The sequence below is a fragment of the Mercenaria mercenaria genome, chromosome 1 (assembly GCF_021730395.1).
Source record: "Mercenaria mercenaria strain notata chromosome 1, MADL_Memer_1, whole genome shotgun sequence".
Classification (NCBI taxonomy): domain Eukaryota; kingdom Metazoa; phylum Mollusca; class Bivalvia; order Venerida; family Veneridae; genus Mercenaria; species Mercenaria mercenaria.
Window position 1 is genome coordinate 89,222 of NC_069361.1, and position 10,551 is coordinate 99,772.

The 10,551-nt window shown below is 29.9% G+C and overlaps 1 protein-coding gene across 1 annotated transcript; it reads left to right on the forward strand.

The window, feature by feature from the left end:
- Positions 1-8,677: 8,677 nt before the first annotated feature.
- On the forward strand, positions 8,678-9,818 carry LOC128555393 (uncharacterized abhydrolase domain-containing protein DDB_G0269086-like). Its single transcript, XM_053537646.1, has 2 exons — positions 8,678-8,923; positions 8,966-9,818. The coding sequence occupies exons 1-2, from the start codon at positions 8,812-8,814 to the stop codon at positions 9,535-9,537; spliced, it is 684 nt and encodes a 227-aa protein (XP_053393621.1). The 5' UTR covers positions 8,678-8,811; the 3' UTR covers positions 9,538-9,818.
- Positions 9,819-10,551: the final 733 nt, after the last annotated feature.

Sequence of the window (10,551 nt, forward strand, 5' to 3'; positions counted from 1 at the left end):
ATTAATAAAAACTAAAGATTAATAAAAAGTTTTTTCCCATCATAAAAGCTATTCATCCGTAGTAAATCTGATGTAACTATCCGTCAAAAGCGAAAAATTTATTTTTTAGATGTTGAACGTCAAAAGGAAAAATGAAAAACTTTCCCCTTTTTTAGATAAAATTTAATTTTTTTTTAAAATAGATTTTGTTTTGTCCGATCCAATTCAAAGCCCTGGCTACTTTTTTCCTTATGGGTAAAATACTAAAAATGAATAAAACCCACATTCCCCCCACCAAAATATAAAAAACTATTGGGTTTTTTTCCTCGTTCATTTTTAAACCCCCCCCCCGATAATAAAACTTAATTTTATTATATAAATTCCGGTTTTTTGATTAAAACACCCCTTTTTTAAAAGTATATCGGGTACGCTTTTTTATGTTTTTTGGTTTAAAATTTTGTATAAAATCTTTTTAATCACTTTTTCCCAAACCCCAACTGAAATCTTTTAAAATATTTCAACCGGAAAAATTTTTTCATATGTTGAATGTACCCAACACCCAGACGGTCAAAATACTTTTTCATTTTAGAAAGCTGGGGACCGTTTTTAAAACCCTTGGATTTTTCAAAAAAACGTATATTAAAAAAGAAACACTTCTGTTTTATTTTTTTCTATTTTTTTTTTCCAATTCTTTTTTTTATTTTTTTATCTTCTTTTTGTTTAAGAATTATTAGCTAAATCATAAATCTTTTGTTGTAGCAACTTCAGAACAGATAAATTGTCAACACCCCTTTTTGTTCTAGCAAATTTTGTGTTCTTGTTTAAAAAACATTTTTACTTTTGTAATTTCTGGATTTATAGAAATTTCTTGAGTTTCCCGTAATTGTTTCTGCTTGTTTAGCTATTTTTAAACTACAGAGTCCGATCATTCTTATTTTTTTTTTTAAATTTTTTTAAATTTCGCTAAATTTCTTTTTCTAACTTTTCTGAAAGTGTCTTAATTCCGCGTATTTTAAATTGTGGCGTGTGTCAACAGTACAATCAAGTTCCGAATTGTTTTTTAAAAAAATTTCTAGCTGATATTAATTGGTTTTTGCTTTTAGCTTAGCAGTAATTGTTCTCCTTTTTTAACGTTTTATCAAACTACAAATCCAGTTCATTTTTAGTTTTTCAGCTTTGCATTAAATTCTTAAAAATTTTTTGAATTTTTTTTGTAATATTACTTAGTCTATATTTTAAATTAGAGGGTTTTGTCAACAGACTAACCCAAAATTTCGAATTTGTTATTAAGTCATCTATTTTAAAATTTAGCTTTTTTTTTAAAGGGTTTATCTAATCTGGTCATGATCTTCACCTCTTTTTGAAGCTGCCTTTCAGTTCAAATTTTAAAACGCAAGTTTTTTGAAAATGTTCGAAACTTTATCCCTTTTTTTCCCTTTCAGTATTTATTTTTTTATTTCGGTTTTTTATTTCAACATACAATTTTGTAACTTTTTTCTCAGCTTCAAATCTTGTCTTTTAGTTCTTTCCCTGTTTAATCATACTGTCCTTTATTCTTTTATTTGACCATGAACATACAAGTTTTGCTTAAAAACTTCTATATTTTCTCATCTGTTGGTCAATTTCTCTCAATTCTTTTAATGTTTTATCTAAAGTTTCCATTTCTTTTTCAAAATTTTTTTTTGGGTGAAAATTACTTCGTTATTCTTTTTAAAACTTATTTAATTCTTCAATTCTTTTACTTGTGTTCTAGTGCTGTTTTTTACTTTTAATATCTTCAAGATTTTAGTCTCTATTACCCTTTGAACTTTTTAATAAAACCCTCTTTAAACTGCATATTGGGGTTTTTCGGATCTCCCAGGTTGTTATTTCATTACCACCCCTATCTAATGCCTGTTCATTGTGTTTTAAAGTTCCATATTTTTGTGAAGATACGATTCCGTTTCCTTTTTTAATTTTTTGAATTGTTTTTTTAGTAGCTAAACACTTAAAAACAAAATCAAATTTAACTTTACTTAACTGCAGGGGTTTACTTATTGTTTTATATTTTTAAAAACTCCCTTATATTTTACCAGTAAAATTTTTTTTTAAAAAACTTTCCCTTTGGGTTTTTTTAATATTTAAAAAAAATCATATTTTGTTTGTTGCTTACAAAAGGTTTAGGGTTTAAAATTTTGTTTTATTACAAATCATTATTTTCTCGTTTACCTGGGGCTTTCAAAAAAAATATATGTGAACGTTAATTCGATACTTTGGTGTTTTTTTTAGTAAAACTGCTTAAATAAATAACACAAAAGTTTTTTTTGACGTCCTTGAAAAAAATATTTTACTATTTCTTTTGAAACCCTTTTTTTCTTCCATACAAAGTCACAAATATTAACTTTTTTTTTTTTCTGATTCAAGATTTTTAAGGTTTAATTTGGTTGGAATCGGGCCCAAATTCAAAATTTTTTTGTCTACTTTTAAATTTTTTTGCAATTGATTAAAGGTTAATTAAATCTTGTATTTGTTTTTCTAGGTTTTTTTGCATATAAGTATAATTTACAAAAATTTTTAAAAGGTTTTCGAAGTATATGCTTAATGTTTTTTTTTTTTTTCCAATCCAGAAGATCCAAATTAACATCAAAAAAGAATCGGGATAAAAGGGTAATGTTGTTTAAAGTTTTTGATTTACTTTTTTGTATCAAATTTGGAATTTCCATTAAAAATAATAAACATTATCTACATTTTTTACATTTTCTTTCTTATCTTACGTTATTAATAAAAAGCAATCAAAATTAAAGAAATAAGAAAAGAAAAAACTAGTCGGGGAAAAGATGAAGCTCTTAGAGAAGAAATAATGGAGAAAAAAATTTAAAAAAACTACAATGGATATGTACAAATGAAAAATTTTAAACCAATTTCGAAGGAATAGAAAGTCAAAAAAAAAAAATTATCAATCAGTTTAAAAAACATTTCCTGAAAAAAACAACAATTTGAGCACTTGGTGATGAAATGGGAAAAACATACAAACTACCAGGGTTTTTCCCCACTACAAAGAACTGCAACCAATTACAGGGGCTCCTGGAAAAAAATTTAAAAAAACTAAAAAAACAACAAAATATACCAAGATTGGGGGGGTAAACCCGTTAGTGGGTACCAGGGAAAAAATTAAAAGAAATTTGAAGATTATGAAAAGAAAAGATGGAATAACTGAAACAACTTGGTACAAAATAAAGATACAACTGAAAAATCAGAAGAATTGGGAGCAAGACCAAAAGCATTTTCCAGTGATTTAATAAAGACTTGATTTTGAACTTTTGGTGAAAATATTACACCACAAGAGTGTTTGAATTTTTTTTACACGAATCTAAAGATCCAGATGAAAAAAAAGAATGAGAAAAAGTAGAAAAAATCATAGAAAAGACATCAAAGGATATTAAACAATTGGGGATGAATTGGTGCAAAACTAAAGAAAAACAAAAAAGACTTTATTAAAACAAAGGAAGCAATTATAGTGAGTCGAAAATTTAAGAAAATATAAGAGGGCTATTAGAAATTTCAAAAAACTGGGAAAAAAAAAGGAAAAAAGGAAAAGTATCATAACCAATAAAATTTCACCCCAAAGGTCAATAGGAAAATTTTTTTGATCTTAAAAAACTTTAGGTCAAAAAAAATTGGGTTCTAAGGATCAAAGAACTGGGAAAGAATAATTAAAAAAAAATAAAGTGATGATGTTTAAATTTATTGATTAATAAAAAATAACAATAAAAAAAACATTTAATTTATTCAGAAAAAATTTTAAAAAAATTACGAAAAATCAGGATACCCATCAAAAAAGATCATGAAATTAAAAAAGTAATTAGAGGACAAGGTTTGCGTTTTTTCCATGTAATCCGGAAGAATTGGTTAATGACTTGGGGTTAATTTGGGTTCAATTAATGCTGGAAAAAAAATAAGAACTAAAAAATGAGGTATTAGCAAATGATAAAATATTAAAAATGAATTCACTATTTCCAAAAGAACATGAAATGTTATATAAAAATTATTTTTTTTTGAATTTAAATTTTAATTTAAAAATAAAAGGAACAAAAAATAGTATTAATTCGAAACATTAAAGATAAAAACAAAAAAAAAAACCCCAGTGATTTTTCAATAGATTAAATCGTTCTTTAATTTTAGATAAAAACAAAAAATTTTGTTGTTGGGTTTTTATAGTATTTAAAACTATGACCCCATTTTTGGGATAATATAATGATGAAAGACAATAAAAAGTTCGTTATAATAATGGAAGGGTTTTGGAAAAAATTTATTTACAATTTCACAGATATTAATAATTTTTTAGGGAAACAAATAAATAATGGGGATTATAAAATTTTATAAATCAGACATTCCCCAAAGTTTGGAATTTTTATTTAAGTAGTTTTTAAGATTTTGATTCAATTAAAGATAATTCTATGCGGATTTAGAAAAAAATTTCTCATTGCTTGGATTTGAGAAAAAAATTTGTAAACAAAACGAAGGGGGAAATACAACCCAAATATAACTAACTCTGTGGGGTACAGTTTTCATTCATTGTGATCTTATTGTAATTCACTTTTTATGGAAAATTTTGTGATATTATTTTTGCTTTAAGATTGCAATTTAAAAAAAGAGCTATCCTTTACAAAGAACCACAAAGGTTTTGGGTATTTTGAAATTAAAAAATCATTAAAATTCAAATTTGAATAATATTACGATGTATTTGGGTAGAATAATTAATTTTTAAAGAGGTTTTAAACAATTTTTCACTAAAATTTAAAAAAAAGATTAAAAAAAATAATTTTAAAATTTTTTTAAATAATTTACAAAAAAAGTTTATAAAAAATTTTAAGGGGAAAAAATTTAGTTGATGCTCAAACGAAGAAAAAACTACACGGAAAAGGACTTTGACCAAACGAAATTTCTTTTAAGTTCAGCCGCTCTTCAATTAGCACGCGGAAAAAGCATGAAAACCCGGAAAAGCCGCCTAGAAAGTGGAACAAAAAAGGGTTTGGAAAAAGAATTTGGAAAATTTTTCGCTAAAAAATTGTTTTAAAATTTAAAAAGAAACCCGCCCAGTTTTAATTTAATGCCGGGAAAACAAGAAAAGAAAACAGTAAAATAATGATAAAGGAGGAATTCAATGAGAATAAAAAGAAAATTGTCAGCTGGAACTCAACCCCAGCGTAAAAAGAAAAACAGTTATTTATAAAAAAAAAAAATAATAAAAAAAAAACATGTTAGAACAAAACAAAATGTGAAAGTTTGAAAAAACTCCTATTCCAATTTAAAACAGCTTAATATTTTTTGGGAAAATGTTAAGCAACAAAAAAAAACGTATCATTTACAATTATATAGAAGCTCATATTTTATTGGGTTTAAAAGCTTATTTTGAAGTAAATTTTAAAGTTTAATAAGCTTCTAACGGGAAAATTATGTTGCTGATGGAGATGATAAACAAAGCCTAATTAATAATGCACTTCATTTAAATTTATCATTAGTGGGAAAACAAAAAAGGAAAAATTGTTTGAAAGTAATAATTTTTATAAGGTAGAAAAAAGAAAAGAGTTGGTTAATTGCTGAAATTATGCAAAAAAAAACGAAAAAAAAGAATAAATTTATTTAGATACTACTGATAGCGAAGCAGGAATGGCAAGCTGGGTAATATGGTTTTGCTTCAGGAAATTACAAACCAGGGGGGAAAAAAGGTAAAAGCTAAAATTCCATTAAAATAATTATTCATTTTTTTCAGGGTTTGAAACTAATATCATACCCCAAGTCAAACAAAAAAACCTGCAGCTGACAGATATATGAATTAATTTTTTGAGCTAAAACAGCGATGCTGGAGAGAATTTTAACAAATTAATTTCTATGGGTTCCACTTTGGTTTTTTTGAAATTTTTACTTTAATTAATTCGAAAAAATTTTCAAAAGCAAGATGGATACCTTTCGGGAATGGGACGCAATCAACTGATACACAACAAAATATATACCCCTTTAGAATAACGGCGGTGTAACAAAACCCCAACATGTATTTTTTTATTTACAAGACCCGATAAAAATAATTCACAAGACATAAACCCCATTTATTAGATCATTTAGAATTAATGGCAGCAAATGAAATTGCACTTTTAGCTTGTCACAAATTGACATACGGGCCTTTTTTTATCTGTAGTGTAAATGCAGGTATTGCATCATCTTTTGTAATTTTTGAGTTATTGAGGTAAATGTCAGATTTCACGCATGAAATACCTCTCATGTTTTTCTGTATTTCATTATTTAAAATTTCCATGTAAATTTCATTAAATTCTGTTCAGTAATAAGAAAGTTGAATTTTATAAACTTCAGTAATTTATGTTTTTATCCCCAAAACCACTATAATGGGCCTCAAATTGTCAATTTAAATTCGCGCCAAAGTAGTTAGATTTCCCGGCTATATCGTGAAATCCGTGAAAATGACAATAGTCATAGCTCACGGCTTAGCCGTGAATCCCATGAAATTTAGTATTGGCGGGACATTATCCTTTAAATAGACTGGACTAGATATGCCTTGCGCACACCACCTTCCGACATTATAGACGAATCTATGTCTGAATTATTTTCTTGCTAGAAATTTATGCTCGATCGAGGTAAGAAATTTATTTGTTAGATTTTGTATGATTTTGCATTACGATTTTTATTTGATAAATTTTTGTTCATTCTACGAATTCTGTAACATTTACTTTTGGCACATGATTTTGGTTAGTTTCAGTATGTCAGGATAATTTATTAAATTTTTCAGACTTTTGTAAATTATTTAGAAAGAGGAGTCTAAATGTTTCGTTTATATAAGATGTAAAATTTATACTGAAATTTGTAACATGTATTTATAAAGTACTTTGTTTCAAAAACTTATGTCAAACATTTCGTTATTATGGAACGCCATTACTGCATTGTATTGTTATGTATAAATTTTATATGGCAAGTCTAGTACCATGTATATATTATTGTAATATGAAATTGTGTGACAGTCCATTGCATACACATACATGTCCGTTTTAGTGTATGGCATTAGATATTATATGGATGCCAACTATCATATAACGTTTGATTTACATTGAATTTTGTTAATTTGTAGTTGTAAATTATATGGCTGCAGTTTATCATGTCCGTATCTATAATGTTTCCTCATATATTTTTATTTTATATTTCATACTTAACTTTAGTCTTTTAAGTAAGTAATCTTTGTAATAATGGAAGTAATAAGTGACGTATTTTTAATCATGTGACGTTTGAACTTAGTAGCACATATGTTTTGTATAAGTAGCACGTATTATTTATGGGAGCCTACGGAGGTATGGTATACCCAAAGGAGCAGTTTTATGCCCTGACTTATTTGTTTTGCTATGGTGCTTACCATATGTTATATATTTTAGCTTCTTCCGCCAGACGATTTTCCTGGTGAGTCATAACCCGGAAGTACAATGCCCGAGGTTCATTTGTCTTCACTCGCCTGGATGTGATATTCCCAGCGCAGAGCTTACGTCCCATGCTTGTGCCGTAAACCGCAAAGACGATGATTTTTGTTATCCTCTGAAGTCAGCTCAGGGATGCAATCACCTACCACCATAGGGAGCCAATACGGAATCAACGTATTCACGGTTTAAAGGACTGTATTTTGAATTTAGAAGCTGTTTTGTTTGTGCTACTTAAAGTTCACAATTACATTAAAGACCTGTGTCACGTCAGATTAGAATGGACTATAAGAACTTTTGTATCTAGAGATACTGAACTTTCTTTTTTTTCTTTCTTCTAATCAGTTTTTTTTTTCATATCTATTCATTGTTAATAATCATCTTATGTAAATAAATTGTAAATATTGTAAAGGGTGTTGATTTGTTCTGATGGTTACTGTCGCCGGTAACGGCCTTTCCTGTCACAATGGTGTCAGAAGTGGGATGGTCGACCAGACACAGTAGCTATTCGAACATTATTAACACCCATTTAACTGCAGCAATAATTTGTAAAGATTCCTCTTGTTTTGTTCTAAATGGCACACATATAAAGTTTTATTCATTTTTCAGAGTGACGTCTTACCTCAGACAAGACAAGACAGATCCATTGCTTCAGCTAACCAGCTTTAGTGGTCACAGAGTGATAGACAGTTGCATACGACACTTGGATTCTGGGGTGAGTTCGTTCCTTTTATTTTTCTTTTGGGTTTATTTTGTGTCACTCTATGATTAAGCCACCATATATCGTGCTGAGAGTGATCGCCATTGACAAGGAGAGTTATCCTACTCACTCTTAATTGTGCGTCGCCCTACTTCTCCCAGTGATCCTATTTTGTATTAGTGTACTGTATACATACCAGATACAGTATTTTTCTTTGTGTGTGTTAGCAAGATTGTTTACTTGCATATACTTTTACCTACTTTTAAGTTTTAGTGCTACAGTTGTGTTATACCTATACTTTATCTTAGGATAAACACTTTGATTTATATTTGTTTTATTTGTTACACTAAAGTGTTAACACTAGTTACAGTTGATTGATATTTGATAAGGCTAGGGTATTGTTGCAGCTACTGTCACTGTACTTGTTGCTTGTTGCCTATGCAACCTTGATTGACACATAGTACTGTTGCGCAACTTAGTGTTTATTATTTTAGTGAGGACGTTTTGGTGTAGTATATACGTAGTGTATAGTACTTTGTTTTGGTTCAGTGGTAACTGTTAGAGCCTTAGTGTAAACTAGTGTAGTCTAGTATTCCCTCACGATTGTTTAACTAGTGTCTCAGGTTGTTATAGTAGCTGTTGTACTGTAGTGTTATATAGTGTTAACGTAGTGTAATCATGACTAGTGTAGTAGAGCTAACGAAGGTAGGAAAAGAGTTAGGTTATGAAGGAGAGGAGTTACGTAACTTTGTTAAGGAAGAGCAGGCTAGGGAACGTGAGGAAAGACATAGTAGATTAGAGGCAGAGAAAGATAGATTAGAGGCAGAGAAAGATAGATTAGAGGCAGAGAAATTAAGAGCAGAGGCAGAGAAAGATAGGTTAGAAGCAGAGAAAGATAGATTAGAGTTAGAAGCTAGGTTGCAGAAAGAAAAGATAGAATATGAAAAACAAAGTAGTTTAGAAGCAGAGAGATTAAGAGTAGAAACAGAGAGAGAAAGAGAGAAGGAAAGGTTAGAAGCAGATAGGGAAAGATTAGAGTTAGAAGTTAGGTTGCAGAAGGAAAAGATAGAATATGAACGACGTAGTAGCTTAGAGGCTGAGAAGGAAAAGTTAGAGTTAGAACGTAAGTTAGAACTAGATAAGTTAGAAATGGAAAAGGAGAAGTTAATGTTAGCTAGGAAGTTAGAAACAGAAAAGGAGGAAGCAGAAAGTAGGAAATTAGAAACAGAGCATAAGTTTAAGACAGACTTAGAAAAGATGAGTAAGAAAAAGGTAAAGGTTAAGATGTCTCCCTTTGATGAGAAAATTGATTCCATGGATGCGTACTTGAATGTGTACGAACGTACGCTGTTGCGCAGGATTGGGATAAAGAGATATGGTCACTTAACTTACCGTTCCTTCTAAAGGGTACGGCAAGAGGTTTTTGATAGGCTTCCGTTGGAGATAGGAAGGATTATGATAAACTGAAAGCCGCTTTGCTACGTCAGTTCGAACTCACTGACGATGGCTATAAGAAAAAGTTTAGAACTGAGAGGCCTCGGGATAATGAGACCTTTGTGATGTTTCTAGCCAGAATAAGTAGATATTTAGATGGTTGGCTTAGATTGAGTAAGGTAGATAAAACGTACGAAGGATTGTTAGATTTTATTCTTAGGGACCAATTTTTAGATGTATGTAATAGAGAACTATACAGAATTTGAGTAGTAAGAGGTTAGTTAAAGCTAAGGATGTAGCAGAAGATGCAGATTTGTTTGCAAAGACTCGTGGAGGTCCCAAGTATGTCGTGAATCGAACCAATAAGGACCGGACTATAAACCATATGAAACACCTCAGAGACAGTATCCTATTAGTCGTAATGTAGGCACTAGTAATAGAGGTAGTAGCAATGTTGCTAATAGAGGTAGAAGTTATCAACCCTTTGGTGTACTGAAGTGTTATAAGTGTGGTCGAATAGGGCATAGTTCATATTACTGTAGGAGTGGAAAGTACGGCGGTAATAGTGCCAATGCAGCAGCAGAGTTAGAGGTAGAGCAGGAAAGTAGTAAAGGGGAGAATAGAAATAGTAAGGAAAGTAGAAATAGAGGTAGAGGCCGTGACCGATCTAGGAGTAGAGGTGAGGAAGAAATAGAGATAGAGATAGGAGTAAGTCAAGTAGGTCAGAGAGTGGAAATAGCATATAGAACTAAGTGATGTTGAGGAGTTAGGTATGCTTAGTGTAAGTACATGTCCTACAAAACCCGGTACTTGTAATGGTAGGGATGTAATCGCTATGCGGGATACAGGTTGTACATGTGTGATAGTGAAACGGGACTTAGTAGAAGCAAGTCAGTTTTTAGAGAAAACCCGTAGATGTAAGTACATAGATGGGAGTGAACATAGGCTAGATGTAGCTAGAATAGATATTGATTGTCCGTATTT

Coding starts and splice junctions, on each gene's coding strand:
- LOC128555393 (XM_053537646.1), top strand. CDS start 8,812: ATGACTAGTGTAGTAGAGCTAACGAAGGTAGGAAAAGAGTTAGGTTAT. Junction 8,924..8,965: donor GGAACGTGAGGAAAGACATA/GTAGATTAGAGG, acceptor AGGCAGAGAAAG/ATAGATTAGAGGCAGAGAAA.